Source organism: Triturus cristatus, chromosome 11 (genome assembly GCF_964204655.1).
Source record: "Triturus cristatus chromosome 11, aTriCri1.1, whole genome shotgun sequence".
Lineage (NCBI taxonomy): Eukaryota > Metazoa > Chordata > Amphibia > Caudata > Salamandridae > Triturus > Triturus cristatus.
Genome location: NC_140594.1, coordinates 946431154 through 946447707, shown reverse-complemented (window position 1 = coordinate 946447707; position 16554 = coordinate 946431154). Strand labels below are relative to the sequence as shown.

Below are 16554 nucleotides of genomic sequence, written 5' to 3'. Positions count from 1 at the left end.
ACGAGGGGAAATTAAATAAATATTTAATTTTCCCTCGTGGTCGCCTCTCGGAATACCCCCCCAGCCGGCCCCACCGCTCTTACCTGCAGCGGCTGCAGCTGTATGTGGACATTTCATTCAGCATTGCACACTGTAGTGTTGCTGCCACGATTCTTGCTGGACTCAAACAGCTGTTTGGCCTTCAAGTCCAGATCTTTAAGGCTCAGTATGATCCAACAAGATATTTATTTCTCCCAAAGCTCTCTCTGCTTCAGCTCTCCTCTCCTCTGCCAGGGCTTTGTCAGCCTCAACACTCTTCTGCAGCCAGTTTGGCCAGCTGCAGCTTCAGGTCCCTCTCAGCCTGTCTATCTTTTAACCCCTCAGGAGACAGGGTGTGGGAGGAGACACTGCTTCCTCCATCGGATCCCGCTGGGTACTCTCTCTCTGTTTGCTCCCCTCGCTCCTCTGGAGCCACTGCTAAGTCATTTTCCTCCTCCTCCTACTTATCCTTCTTAAGGTTATCACCTTCTTTGTCCTCTGCTTCAGACTTTATCCAACATGCTTCCTCAAAAGTATACAGGGCATCTTGCGGGTCCTGCTTGGTGCACCCCTTTTTCGCAGCAGCCCTCTATCCTTGCAGATCTTCCTCAGCTTACCCTTGCTGAGGGCTTCGTGGGGGCAACGTCCATCTCATTGTAGTCTGCTAGGAAGTTGGAATCCATTCTAATTTGTTAAGGTATCACAGGTGTAACAACAAAATGTTCCACGTTTATTAATATGAGACAGGAATCACATTTGGAAAAGTGACCAATAGAGAAAAAAAAGGAAAACTTTAAAATTAAAACTAGCCTTTGGTTAACTGGGGTGTGAGCCCATGTCAGGCAGCAACCACAATCCTAGTTAGGGTAAGAAGCCGGCAAACCCTAAATCAACCTGTTCTCACCCTCTGGAAGCTTGGCATAGAGCAGTCAGGCTTAACTTAGAAGCAATGTGTAAAGTATTTGTGCAACACCTCAAACAGTGAAAACACCACACAAAAATATTCCCCACCAGGTTAGAAAAATAGAACTTAATTTAATAAATAAAACAAGACCAAAATGACAAAATCCAATAAGTAGAATTTGAGATATGAATTTTCAAAGAATAAACTCAAAAGTAGCACTTAGAAGCAATAAGTGCTCACTTGGGATATCTGGTTGCACCGGATCGGGGCAAGGTCAAAAGTTCAAGCCGATTGCGATGAAGTGTGGACTGGATACAGGGACTCAGTTAGGCTCCCTTAGAGGACGTGCCTTGATCCTGGCTGCATCGACGTCGAAGAAAATGCAGGGTGCAACCCAGGCGATGCGTCAGTGTCAACCCTCGCAATGGCGCCGATGCACTGGGACTGATCAGCCAACAGCGGCTGTGCATCGGCTATAATGACCACAGGGGCTGCGATGTGAATTTCTTGTCCTCGTTGTTGAGGCTGCCGTTGAAGGAGATGCAAAGACCTCAAGTAGAGCGCTGCCCAATGGTGGTTCGGAAGGCTCAATTCATGCAGTAGAGGCGGTACACTGGTTCTAGCCACTCAACAGGAGAGATCCACCGGTTCCTATCCACGCAACAGTGCTGATGCGCCGGTTCATGGGAGGATGTGTGGGTTTCACTGGAGCAAGCACCTTAGGCCCCACTTCCAAGGGTCCAAGACTGGGGTGGCACCACTTGGCAGGGCAGGCTCACAGATGGCAGAGGGAAGGTGTAGCAGCTGAAGAGTTGGAAGTCTTTTATGTCCCTGAGACTACAGATCAGGAGGCAAGCCAGCAAACCCTTGGAGTCGCTCTGGGTCCAAGTTATGCAGGTCTAGTTCCTCTCACCCAGGCAGGGGAACAGCAGGCAGAGGGCAGCACAGCAAGGCAGTAGTCAGCAAAGCATCAGTCCAGCAGAGTGCCAGTCCTTCAGCAGCACAGCAGTCATTCTTCCTGGAAGGGTCTTAACAGGACCAGAAGAGTACTAAAGTGCTGGGTCCAGTACTCATACTCAGTTGTGCTATTGAAATGAGAAGGCTTTAAAGACATGGCTTTGAAGTGCACAGAGTCCCTGCCCAGGCTCCAGGCTCACTACAGGCAGTGGGAGGGTATGCAGTCCTTTGTGTGGGGAGAGGACACAGCTTATTCCTGGGTAAGTGAGGCTGTGCCCAGCTCCTCCCTCCAATCCTGCCTGGGTGGCCCATCAAGTCACACCTAAGCTCCCATTGTGTGTGGCTGACTAGGGGAATACACAAAGCCCAACTGTCACCCACCCAGTTATATGAACAGAGACAGGCAGCAGGCACCAAATGGCCAAAGTAAGAAAATGAGAACTTTCTAAAAATTGCATTTTCAGAATGGCAATTTAAAATTCGACTTCGTCATATGTTGTGATTTTAAATTGTGCTTCCAGAGAACCCATACTTGAGGGTTTTATCTCTTCCCAAATTAAAATGACTCTTATAAAATGTAATAAGGTAATCCTAATGGTGTCCCAGGCTAGAGATAAGCCTGTCTGTAGTGAAAAACGACTTTGAGACTTTTTCACTACCATGACATGCAAAACTTAAAAGTACATGTCTGACTTTGTAAATACATTGCACCCTGCCCTCTTGGCTGTCCAGAGCCTGCTGTAGAGGTGACTTATATGTCTTAAAAAGGATGGTGTAGGAATGGCAGGTTTATTTGCCAGGTCAAAATGACTGTTTAAACAGCACAAACAGGCTCTATAATACCAGGTCTGAAACATGAGTAGAGGGCTACTTAAGTGGGTGGCACAATCAGTGCTGCATGCCCACTAGTAGCATTTAATTTACAGGCCCTGGGCGCATGCAGTGCACTTTACGAGGGACTTCTAAGTAAGTTAAATATGCCAATTGTGTAGGAGCCAATATTTTTGTAACCACTAGGTGAGAATGGAAAAATCTGCTGGTACCATAAGGGGTGAGAAAGGTTGACGTATGGATACCTCCTCCCTAGTAAACATTTATCACACACTTGTATCCAAACCCAGAATGGCTCTACAAGCCTCTAACTCTCCTATTGGTTGGTACACACCGCTGTCGCAGGAAGGAAAAATTCCTTTTGTTAATTAACCCTCACACACCCTATTGGTGTCATGCTTCATCATTGGGTTCACCCAGACTCCAAAAGATCTGGGTGGGCTCAACCGTCTTTCAGGGAGCTCTTAGAAGATAAAGGCCAGGGGGGTTTTAAAGATTAAAAATCCTATTGCTTCCCCAGGTATCCCTTTATTCGCGGGGATGCAATGGATATTAAAAAAATTGAAAAAATGGGTCTCTTCGGAGTTGATGGTTCTAAGACCCTAAAGGTTAGCCAACATGTTTCAGCCCACTTGAAATTGCCAAAAATGGTCAGGGGCTTTCGTCAGGTCTCAAAAAGAGTGTTCCCTCCCTGTTTTTTAAGAATTGGGACGTTGACCTATAATTCAAATACTTGAAGGTACAGATAGCTGTTCCCTTCCCAAACACCAAAAATATCGATGTTAATCACAGGAATCTTTCTTTTAAAAGACATGCATCACAGTGAGGAGAATACTTATCCTCCTTCCTTCTGTATCATAAGAGATTCCACCTATTTGGAGAAAAAAAGGAGAAAAAGGAGAGAAAGAAAGCAGAAAAAAGACTAAACATCGAATTTCAACAGTAGTCTTAAGGTGCCACTTCAATCCATGCTTGTGTGCACTTCTCAAAATCATGCCAGGTCAATCATATTATCATATCAACCATTTTGAGCCATAGTGAATTGAATTCATTCAAAATACCCAACTCGGGTGTAGTGCACAATGTCACGCCGTAACAAGAATAAGGCAAACAAGAAAATCATTTGTTCAAACACCATCCGCATCATCATAGTAATAACCACTGTGTTAGTGATAATCATGTCCCCCAATCGTGAATTCTTTGACATAGTCATTTCGCATTGTTAGAATTCACACCCTGATGTCACAGATGTAGTCTTCATACACACGTTTTCATGCACCATTAATTCAATATTGTCCACTTCTCTCTTGCCAAAAGCATTATTTATAAACACATACCTACCTGTATAGAAAAACAGTGTATCTGAGAAATTCATAATTACAAACTCAGTGTTGCAATTGCAATTGCTTTTACTAAACCTCAAAGTTATCTTAGTTATCTGGTTAGAAGGCTAATGCAATTATGCACAATATGCATTTCTTGACCTTCTTCACTGCTGGAAAGTAGGAGGTTTCCACCAGATCTATGTTCGGGCAGCTATTTCTGGCCCATATTTGGGATCCGGCCGACCCAGGGAAACATGCTGAATTTGTTTTGGGGTAATTTTCTGGCTTTGTGACATAGTCCATCAGTGCCCGCATGTTGTCTGCATTTTGTTGAAAGCAGCAACTTGCAGGCTGAGATGGGTTTTCTTATTTGAACATTGAGCTGGGCCTAAAACAAAGGCCTGTTTTAAAGGGCCATCAGCCATTCTTGAAATGTTACATAGGAGAATGAGTGTTATAAGATGCAGGAATCACATTTCATCCATACTCGTAGATATTATATGCTAAGAGTGAATGGTCGGAAGACACACAAAGTAAGGTTCCCATCGTGCATTAAAACAGGCATTGGCAATATGGATCGATTTTGTGGGATGGGGCTCTGGAAACACCACTCTTCTTAGAACAGCTACACCCTGAACAGAAACAGTGCAGGTTTCCCTCCTACAGAAGACAGGTGCAGCTAGGGTAGCAATGGCACAAGTGTTTCCCATCACAAGACTGTTACGAATCGCAGCAGGGCAAGCGTCACTCCCACACAGAATAGGGACAGTATGGCAGTAGCAAAGCAAGCTTCCCTCTCTCACAGAAGGCAGTAACTGCAATCTTCCATTTTCCGCAGAACAGGTCTAGCAGGGGAGAGTTGTAGAAGCTTACATTGCCCATAGAACATGCACACTTGAGGCGTTAGTGGCCTGTAGCTTACCAACAGCTCTCTGGAGCGAGTGCCTAACTCAATGAGAGGAATGTGTAGTAGGACAAGTGAGTGAATATGCAGGTTCTGACACCATACTCACTAAGGTGACATTCCATGTCAGCACCCTGACAATTCTACAGCCTGACACTCGGAGACCTGCTATTCAGGCATGCCAAGTTTCTCAAGTGCATGAGTAATGGGCTGCTCCAAACTGGGGGATTTTGTTTGAATTCTGGGATTTGTAGTCTACAAGTCACAGAATCTGAAGAAAATAAAACCTGAACTGGAACAGCACCTCACACACGGATTGGGAAAACTTGGCATCTCTGTCTATTTGTGTTGATTCTTTAGTTTCCTGTGTGTTGAACAAACATGCAGTAACCTCTAGTAGGCCAGTGTTATTTGAAGCAGCCTCGACACAGCCTATGTAACTATACTCTACAGTCACACAAGTGCCAATCTCTTTTAAAAGATTGTGTTTGAATGGTGTGTGCAACCCCAGCCTCTGTGCTGCACCTGTTCAAAACGTTGAGGGCTGCCACGTGCTGTCTAAAGACGGCAACTGCAACTGCACTGGCAGCTGGGAAGTTTATTACCACTGAAAATATGTCAGAAACGGGTCAGATCTGACGCCCGTCGCCTGTTAACAATGGTGGAGTCCAGTCCGTATTTTATATCACCCATAGAATTGTATAACCTAACAGAAGTGGGCGGTTTTAAGTGTGCGCCTGCAGGTGGAACGTGTGAGGGAGAGACAGGCAGCGAAGAGCGTGTTTTCACTTTTGATCTACCGAATTGGTGCTTTCAAAGACCGAACTGAATTAATCAAAGACCGAGACCCCTTGTTTAATAATTCTGTTCGACGTTTGGACAGTTGTGTTTAGACTCCAAGGGCTTGCTGTTTTCCCATATGACGCACTGAGCAGCCGAGCGCGTGCCGTTTGGTCCTTCACGCGCCCGCACGCATCTCTTCACACAATGGAGTCCTTCAGCATGTGCAGCGTCCATTCTGAAGAGGTCACACCTGCTTACGTTCTGTGGGGTAAGCCCGCGCTGTTACGCGATTTACAACACATCGGCATTTGTAACTCTACATTTAGTTTACTCCCCAGTTGTGGTTGCTAAGTGATCCCACTTCATGTGTGGGAATTCAACCCCCCTGTTTTTGGAGCCGATAGCATTTCGCACGCTGGCAGGTTTAAACCAATTCTAATTACAGTACAAAGGAAACTACTAGTCCCAAAATGCAAAGTGGTGTTGCCTTAAAGTGCAAGAAAACTTTTTTGTATTTATTCTCCACGGTGTGGAGCGGCCGGGATGATCCCCCGTAAATATGCCACGTGAAGCTGTGAGAATCGAGCAGAGCTATATTATTATTTGCATCTGTGTTTAAATTGTGAATGAAACCTGCCACCTCCCTCTTTGCGCAAGAATGCGGGTGCTGTTTGCGCAAAATTCACGTCCTGATGTAAATTAGCGTTCATCACCTGAAAGGTCTACGCGCCATCCAAGCATACCTTTGCTTTTATCTTCCCACAAGCGTCGCGACCCCGTCTTTTAATAACATACTTAATACATTGCTAATTATGTATATGAAACTGCCATGCCTTTTCCGTTCGTTTGTGCCCTTAGGCCGTATCAAGGCCGGGTCACTAGTGCCTCTACTATAGGGTTGGGTTCACAAACTAGCAGTTGTAATTACATGCACATTTTTTTTTCCTTCATATTCTTCCCTATGTCTGCATGTGCAAATAACGTATTGGTGGTGTTTGCTCATTGGTGGTGTTTGCTCCATTGATTTGCGGCTGAGGAAACCTTGCGCAAATGGCGGAAGCAAACTCTGGCCTTGGGCACCGAGCATAATCCCTTTTTGTGCACAACCTGGAAACTGTCCCCCAACATTGGATTCGAGCCCTAATCGCGATTGGGAACTTCGTGTGATTAAGAGTGTTACGATTTTTTCCAAATCAAGTTCATTTGTTTTATAATATGCCAATTGAGGCCATACTAACAGTAACATTGATTAAAAAAATTTTTTTTTTTAAATAAGAACATTGTAAAAAAACAGTTAAAATGCATTTTATAAATATCTCCATTATTGTAAATTTAAGCTTAATACGTGAAAAACTCACTTCAGAAAAGTGCAGTTTGGTTCCCACGTTTCATATACTCCTATTGTTGTTAACATCATTGGGCAGATTTACAAGCCCCTTGCGCCACTTTAGCGTCACTTTTAACATGGTAAAAGTGACGCAAAAGTGGCGCAAGGGGCTTGTAAATCTGCCCCCATGTATCTATGTAGAAGGTAATACAAAAGTCAGAAACCATCATATCTCATTTAAGCAACAGTTAGAGTTCAATTTATGAATGGCAAAGCATCATGTCTAAATGTTTAAGCCTTAACCATGCCCACCAAAGCTTCTGCAAAACATGTATACATACATGATGCCAGAGGCGCAACTAGACCCAAATTTCGGGGGGGGGGGGGGGGGGGGCTGAGCAAAAATTTCGGGGGGGGGCTGAGCAAAAATTTCGGGGGGGGGCTGAACTTTAAGCAATTGGCAGAGTGGAGCTGCAGGGGCTCTTAGAAGGGGTGAAACAACAGCGAGGCCTCATTAACATGCAAATGGTCTTTTAAAGACCTGTGAAGTGCTCGGGTGCGGCTGCTTTTTTCCCCGGGAAGGTGTCTCATCCCGGGCTGCCACACACGACGGGGGGGGGTGGGGCTGAAGCCCTGTGAGTCCAATGGGTGTTGCGCGCCTGCATGATGCTGTGTAACTAGAAAGCCATGCCCACTTCCTCCTTCACATACAGCTGGAAGCCCCCTAGGCACAAAATCCGCTACTGTTCACTGATGTCTTGGGTGGCAAGGAGCTGGATTCCAGCCTTGTGAGTGGTAAAGGTGCCCTCATGTGTGGCCTGGCATCAGGTCACCATCTCCTCTGCCTTCTCCTGTCGCCATTTGTTTTCCTCTTGACTGCTCCCTCAAAGTTGTTTGGCCTCCTACTGTTCATGGCAAACAAGGGTTTACTTGTAATCGTGCCAACTGAAGCATACCTGTGTTACTTTCTTTGCCAACTGTCCTAGAAGTGTATCAGCAAAGCTACCACTACACATTATCATCTTGCTGTAGGCCACATCCAGGGTTCAACTGGACCCAGACTTCAGTACTTCTGGAGAGGGCGGGGGGGTCAACAGGTCAACCTATGGGTGAGGGGCGAACGCTTAACACAATGGGGCGGAGTCATCTTTAGAGCCAATACAAGAAAATAGTGATAAATTGTGCATGTGAAACATATTGGTCGAACCCAATGCAAGTATAACGAACGAGTTTTAGTGGATTTGACAATGTTTATAGGCAACTGATGGAGATCTTTAAAAAGGGGAGGATTGATTTGATAACCAAAAAGTAGCTTCTACAGATTTCAATCCAAAGCACATTAGGACCAGTTTTTTTCAGTTATTTCAAGATGACAAATTTGTTGCAAATTCTCTGAAAAATCAATTCTGTGAAATGACTAGCTCTGAAACATTTTTAATTCCATCTTCAGAAAGACGCTGCAGCCTGAATTTTGATCAAAGGTGCCTTTTCGTTCTGCACATCAGGACAGTGCAACATTCGCTTGTTTGAGGCTGCACGCATGTACATGTTTCAGAATATTAAGCTTATTGGGTTAATGCACCTAATTGTGGTATGTGTGACTAGTAGGTCTCCAGTTTGATTCCTAATGCATCTTCCCTATTTCGTGAGATTGAATAAGTGAGTAGGCCTGGGCTAAATTTCCGTTCCGCTTGCAGAAACTGCGATAATTTGACATTTTCACGTTCCGCGGAGAGCGCCAAAATGTCAAAATTTCCACATTCCGCAGCTTAGCGATAATTTGTTTCTTGCTCGCGCTGTAAAATAATACATTCTCGCGCGATCACCTTACCTGAATCCCCGCGTTCGCCGACAAGTTTTCCCCGATCCGGTCGCGTTCTCCATGAGATGTTGGATTGTTGGTAGCCATTTTGCGCTGTCTCGCGACAGTTCGCGCCCGCAGTAATGTCATTGGTCGCGCGATCACGTCTTTCTTCTCGCGATCATGCACCGCGAGAAGAGTGAAAACAAGATGGCCGTGCCCGCGAGCAACCGCATGGGTAAGTTGGCGAGCTGCGACCACGCAGAAAATACCGCGGGCGGGAAAAAAACTTCCGCATCTTCGCGATATTTTCGCGTGTTTGTGGAGATTTTTAACATTTTCGCGATAATTTGCGAAAGTCACTTTAGCAAATTTCTCCCACCCCTATAAGTGAGTACCAATCAGTTGGTAAAACTACCACCTGTTAATTACTTTAAAGAATCTGTACTATTCTAATCAAAATAAAATTGTTGCACTTAGCACCCAACATTGAGCGGTTCTCATGTGAAATGGCTTATCTACATCCTTGAAAGAAGCCACCAGGCCTATGGAGCTGGCAACAAGGGTAGTTCCCTTGAAGTAACTTTTCAACAAATGGAGTTCTAGCATGAAAAGCACAGAAGTATTCCTTCAAGCTGTAAAATGCATTGAATGACACGGTCTCCCACACAATCCTGTTGCAAAGATTATGTAATTTGGGGGCGACCTAGCAAGCCTGGAAATGGCTGGCCTCTTTTCTTCAGGATCGGAGCTTTCAGGTTTGGAACAAGCCCTTTTACTCGGATTCTTTACCTCTTACATGTCGAGTCCCTCAGCGCTCCTCTCTGAGTCCTACGCTGTTCAAAGTTCATGTTTGTCCTGTCACAGACCTTGTAAAGTCAGTTTATTTGTTTGATTACAGTATTTGTAGAGCGTGACCACTCACCCCCCCCCCCCCAAGTGATTATCACAGGTCTAAAATTGTGGAGAACTCAAATGTCTGAGGCTGGGGTTTTACATGAGTAGGATAATTCAGTTAGATAAAAGTTAATCTTGGAAAAGCCAGGTTTTTTTTCTGAAATTATTGTGGTTATCCATGAGGTGGATGTCGAGGTAGTAAGTTCTGTCATCCCGCACCACAATGGGGAAAAGGAGTGGCCCCCTGTCCTTAATTGTTTGTTGTACTTTGTCTTAGCTAGTGCTAGGTTCTGTGATCTCACGTTTCTGGTTGCTTTATAAAATTATGATTTGTAAATTAGTATTACTGGGCCTGATTTGTAAAGTGCTTTGTGTGCGTAGCAAAGAAGTTTACATTTTGCTCTTTTGTGCATGGTTAGCCAGTGGAGAATTTATAAACAGGCTGACCTAAATGTATCTTTGTTGCAGATGAGTCTGGCTGCTGCATTTTGAATTACTTGAAGACGGGAGGATAGGTAGTCTGCCATACCCACATAAAGCGCATTCCCATAGTTTAGTCTACTCGTAACTAGTGCCTGGACTATATATAAGAAAGGAGATGTTGTGGACTTGTCCCTTTGTGGCAGGTTCACCCCTAACCTTTTTGCCTTTTCTCTGACATAGTGTTGGTGGTTTTAGGCCTCTAGGCACTTTAGCACTGTGGTCCAGTGTGAAGTGGGTGCCCTCTCTGTGTACATTTGGTAAGGTTGGCCTGCCCTCCCATAGGAATGCATTGGGGATTCCCTGATAAAGTGTGTAAGTGATAATTCTTGGAATGGGAAGAGCAGCATGGTCGAGTTCAGTATGTATGAAATTGTAAGAATAAATGCTGCGCAATGGTGTGCTCAGATTTATGATGACTGGTTGAGAAATGCCACTTTTAGAAGTTGGCATTTCTGTGTGCTATGTGTCTGCCTGCCTGATGTGAATTGCATGTCTTGCTTTTGAGTGACGGGGGCTGAGAGGGGTGTGTGGCTCCAGGAGGGACAGGCTGAGTCAGCCCTAGGCTGAATGGGACCTCAGTAGTGGGAGGAGTAATCCCCTGACTCTGAATAGGACTATGCCCAGCCTGTACAATGCTGGCTTTGCCCCCTATGGTGTGTCTGAATACCTAGCCCCCACCTGACAAAGGGGAAGAGGAGCTTGGTAAACAAAGTGCTCCAAATCCCCCCCAAACCAGTTGCACCTGGTTCCCCCAAACCCTACACTGCAGACAAAGGAATGCCTGTTCTAAGACCAGGGGCTGTGTCCCCATGAAGTGGTTCTGTTCTGATCCCAGTTCAGAGGAAGGACCGGAGAGAGAGGAGACTTCCCCCTCAACCGCCTGGTGAGTAGGGCTTAATGTGCGAGGGGGAGTTCCTGAGCGGTCCCGCCCGAGAGCGACCGCTCCAACGATGGCGGACAATTTGATTTAGAAAGGCCCAGTGGGGCTGAAGAGGCTCAGATGTGCCAGGGTCCCTTTCTACTTTGTTTATTTCCATCTGCGCCGCCATAGCGGGCAGCTGCAACATGGGCACCTTCATTTCTAGAGCCCCAGTGGGGGTCCAAAGGGCGCCGAGGTGCCCTTGTCTGCTGGTTATTTGCTCCCAGCTGCCCTGCCGGATAGAGGGCAGCTGCAACGGTTGGCACATTGGTTTAGAGGGCACAGTGAGTGCCAGTGCCCCCAGTCGGGCTCTTAGGGCACAGTCGGTGCCAGTGCCTAATTTGCTTCATCACAGCTGCACGGCAATTAGGGTCAGCTGCAACGTTTAGGCTGACATTTCTTTGGGGGCGTTTTTAGTGAGATCGGAGTGAGGTACACTCCTCTGCCCCAGCGCAATTGGGAACTTGCGAATTCTGCTGCATTGGCAGCCGCCCTGACATTATGGACATAGGGCATTTGAGCCCTCTGAGGAGGCCAGTTGGCCAGGGGGACTGTTAGTTTGATAGGGCGCCAGACCCTAATGTGATTTAGGTGGTGCGCAGGAAATGTGATTCATGTACTGTATTTTATGTACTGCGATTATGCCTCTACTGTGATTCATGTTATGAGGTTTTGCATGTTGTGGTTTATGCTTGGGAGGTTATTCTCCACTGTGATTTATGCCTAGGGTGAGTTATGATTAGGAGGTTATGGTCTAATATGTTTAGGCTCATGAGGTTGGCGTATAATGTATTTTTCACCTGATGTGATACTGTGCATAATATGGTTTGTGTTACAGGATGATGCTGAGTACAGTGTTTGCCAGTAATTACTGGTTGTGTTCTACGCTCATTATATGTTTTACATTTACTAAGTTCACTTTTTGATGGTTCTGACAGTGGTCCAAATGGCCCTGTCATGTGTGAATATCACCCCCTGTAAATATTGCCTAGTGCCATGTGGCACAGTGTGTATTGTGTGATTACTATCCTAATGTGTTTTATGATAATACAAAGGCTATTTTTGATATAACCTTGTGTGGAGTTCCTTTTGTGGTGTGCCTAGTGTGTTGCTGCTGTGTGTGTGTTGCGCAAACGCTTTACACATTGCCTCTATGATAAGCCTGACTGCTCGTGCCAAGCTACCAAGGGGGTGAGCAGGGGTTATCTTTGGCGTGTAACTCCCTTGTCCTGACTAGAGTGGTTTCTGCCTGGCTTTGACGCAAGCCTTAGCCAACCAGAAATCCCATTTCTAACAAGATGCCTCAATCCCATCTAACTACAGGCCTATTAACTTAATTGACAATTTGCAAAAGGTTTTCACCAAGCAAGTTTTAGATAGAATTGCATTTTCATCCATCCAATCTTGCAATTTATCTCCCTACCACGCGGGCTTTCGAACTAAGATAAGTACCTGTGATCAGGCTTTCAGGTTTGCACTACTTTCATAGTTAAAGATAAAAAAAATTATACATAGCATTCATTGATTTCGATGGCTGCATTCGATCATATCCCCTGTGGAAAGCTATGGAGAGTGATGCTAATTTAGGGAATTCCGGCTAATTTGGTAAACCTGATAGCAAGATTGCATGAGGGCAATGAAGCTCTGGTACGATGGGGTGAACTAACTAGCAAGATTCCAATACACCGCGTACTTGTGCCTACTCTGTTTTCTTTATATATCAATGAAGCGGCCAATATGCTTTATTAATTGCAGAAATTACTCTCCTCTCTTGAACGGCAAGAAAATACAGATTCTGCTCATCGCAGATGACTCTTTACTTATCTCCACAACACCAATGGATCTCCAAAATTTAGTAGATAGATTTCTGGGCTTTTACAAGTGAAGGGGTCTGGAACTTACATCGAAAAAACAAAATGTATGGTTTTTGGGAAGGGAAAGGGAATTTTGAGTGTAGTTAGGATCACAGCTGAGCTTCTTGAGAGGGTGAAGACTTTTGATTTTTTGAGATAAGGCTGATTGACTCACTTGGATGGCAGCGGCAACTTGTTAAAAGTTATCTTAATTTATGCCATAAGTCCAAGTCAATATTGAGATTTTACAAGTAGTCACGGATACAGCCGCTGACTCCTGCCTGGAGGTTTACCGTCCCAAAGCACCACACTCTATGGTGCCGAGATCAGGGGCTACATTAACACCCGCAAATTGACGGTATGCAAAAACATCTTTGCCAGATCCCTTGTCTCTGTACCTGCTACCTCTCCTCTGATCTCATTATTTTTTTGATCTAGGGATAAAGAGAATTGGGGATATGGCTTCGCTTGAGCCCCTTGCGTACGGGCTGCAGCTGTGGACCACACCTGAGTTAAGTGATTATAGTTAGTCACTAAGGGAGGTACTAGCGATTGATGGTGCAAAAAATGTGCCAAGGATTAAACATATAGCTCGTTGGTGTAGGCTGCTGGAAATGCCAAGCCTGTGTGATAGTCCAAAGAGGGTTAGCAAAGATGAATTGATTAGAGTAAAAGCCAAGTATTGGGCGTACGTGGCAGAACGCTACGCTAGGAGAGCGACCAATGGTCATCTAACATCTCAGTTTCTATGTTTCAAGTTCTGTCCTAAGTTTGAACCTTTTATGGATGTGATCTCCCCACCCCTAATAAACAGCTGGTTTGTCGGGTTTCGGTTGGGTTGCTTAGTCATAAAGACTTCTAGCCACCATGCCACCAATTTAGCATCAGTAATATGTCCTGCATGTGGCTCAGTACAAGAATCAGAGGAACATATTTTGTTCTTTTGTACTGAATATCACCTAATTCACAGGAGGTGGATAAGGCCAATATGTTTGAATTTAGGAATCTGACAATATCTGCTCGCTTATGGAATTTTGAAGACCGATACATCCGAGCCAATAGTCTTTGCTATAAGTAGTTTTTGTTTTATCATACTTCTGGATCTTGAGCTCTGGAGCTGAGCCCAAAGCAGTCGGCCACCAAGAGGAATAAGAAATCTTTTGTGCACTACCAAAGAGCCAGTTTCTCTTTCTTTTCAGTGTTTAGTTCCAGGCAGTGTGCTCTCTTCCAACTTGATACCCCTGTAAGACAACTGGTGACTTCTTCCCTAGTTTCCTGATGGTTTTTCTCCCATTGGGTGTCATCTGCGTTAGAGCAGATCTCAAATCCCCAACTCCTGACAATTTTTGCGGTGGAGGAGACTTACACATTGAAAAATATTGGGCTCAAAGAGGAGGCCTGAGGGACTCCGCATTTGGATGTACGGGGAAGAGAACTGAACGTTTTTAACTGCACAGATTGGTTTCTCTTAATTTAAAAAGGAACAAAAGCATTTAAAGGCTTTGGTGGGAATTCCAATCTCATAAAGGTTTTTTTTCAGTAGATAAAGGGGAAACCGCATCAAATATCGCGGAGAGATCAAGTTGGATCAGGACCGTGGCCTTGCCCTGACCCATTTCTAATCTGATGTTGTCTAGTACGGCCAGGAGTGTGGATTCTCTGCTGTTGGCTCTAAATTCTGTCTGAGATGGGTCTAACAGGTTGTTGTTTCCAGAAAGACCATCAGCTGGTCTTTCCAGAACTTTTTTCATGTAAGGTAGCTAAGAGATGGGTCAATAGTTTGATATGATTGCAACATCTATGCCTGATTTATTATTATTTTTTTTTTTCCTTAGGGTACTATTAACCCTTGCTTCCAGGCAACCGGGTCCTCTGTGTTAGAGAGGGATCTGTTGAAAAATTGTTTAAAAAAGGGCTTAGTATGGGGAGCCAAATGAGCAAATATACAATGGGGGCAGGGATCTAAAGTGAAACCAGACTTAATATCCACCATCATATTTTTGGCTTGTTCGACAGATACATTGACGAAATTCCTTAGATTTACGCTGCTATTGTTGGGGAGTTAAATTGTTCCCAAGAGATCTTGTCTAGATGGGGTTGTGTGTCAAAGGTTGCAGAAATACTATTAGACTCACTTTGGTATCTTATGCAGAGGACTCCTAACTGGTAATCTCTTTAGCTGCTGAACAGTACTCCAAAGCAGCACACCTAAAGCCATGCCTCACAGCAGTGGCCAAGTTGATGTCCAATTGCGGTCTAAAATTCAATGGTGCAAAATAGAGGTTACAGGAACAGACAATAATCCAAGTTCCTGGACTCCTGCCTGTCGGCCGGATAGCCTTGGGCCACAGCCTCAAATAATCAACAAAAATCTAGGTATCTGACTTGATGACACGTTGTCAAAAGAAGTCCAGATCAGGAAATTGGCTGCATGATGTTTTGAGATTTTCAGAACTGTCAGAATGTTATTGGGAATCTTGAAAAATACTACTCCAAGCATAGTTGTCTAGGCTTTGGTAACATCTCGCCTTGGCTATGGAAATGCTCTTTATCTGGTATCTCTCAGCCCACACTTAGAGTACAGATTGGTCAAAATGCTGCAGCCCGCTTGCTGTTGAGGCTGTTGTACCATCAATCTGTCTCAAACTCTGGTCAAACTTCACTGGCTTCCTATTTTTGTTGTTGTTGTAAATGATTCAATTTAAAGCATTATATCTCAGTAACTGGGCCTTTAACAATAAGTAGCCGAGTCTGCTACATCATCTGGTTCAACCTTGTATACCAGCAAGATATCTCACATAATCAACTGCCCATTTAGAAGTGATTCCCAAATTTAACAAAAGCGGAAGTGATGGTCGGTCGTTCTCTCATCTTGTGCTTAAATTGTGGAATCTTCTTCCTCCCATCCTCTGTAACTGTCCCGATGAACTTCTCTTCAGGATGTCCCTTGAGCCCTGGCTGTGTAAGTATACGTGTTGCGACCTTGTCTGTCTTCTTTCAATCCAGCACTGGAAGGCCTAGTGGGTAGCTGTGCACTTTATAAAGAATACTAGATTAGAATGTATGGCTGATGTGCAATGTCTTGCAAAGAAGTCACTCCAACCTAAACAGAAATAGGGTCGCTTAATAGCATATGTTGTATCAAAAGCCAAGCTTTCAATATTATTTTGAAGCCCCAGCACATAACATGTGAAAGCCACTAAAATATCAATGTATTGTTTTAATCGTGCAGGGCCAAGGTGCATTATAAAATGCAACATTTGTTAAAATTTCTCCTAAAATTAATTTGGAAGAATAGCCATGTTCTCTATAATGGTTGACCTTAAAAGTCTATACATATTCTAGCAATTAGCATGGCCTGGTAAGTGCAATGAACAATCTTCAACGGACCACAAAACGGAGACAATGCAGACAGCATGGTCAGTAGTTTGTCATTGTGACACTGGAATAAGCAGTGTACAAAGTAGTGTTTTCATAGTGCAATGTTTTTCATTTGGTGACTCATTATACACAATATTAGAATATGCAGCTTTTGGCATACCCAGGGCCAGT

General features: G+C 44.5%; 1 protein-coding gene across 1 annotated transcript in view; it reads left to right on the top strand.

The window, feature by feature from the left end:
* Positions 1–5596: 5596 nt before the first annotated feature.
* LOC146785728 (uncharacterized) overlaps positions 5597–16554 on the top strand; it is a 240133-nt gene continuing 229175 nt past the window's right edge. The window contains exon 1 of the mRNA XM_085633098.1: positions 5597–5990. Coding sequence (XP_085489224.1) covers positions 5927–5990 — 64 coding nt within the window. The 5' untranslated portion in view covers positions 5597–5926. The remainder of the gene's footprint in view (positions 5991–16554) is intronic.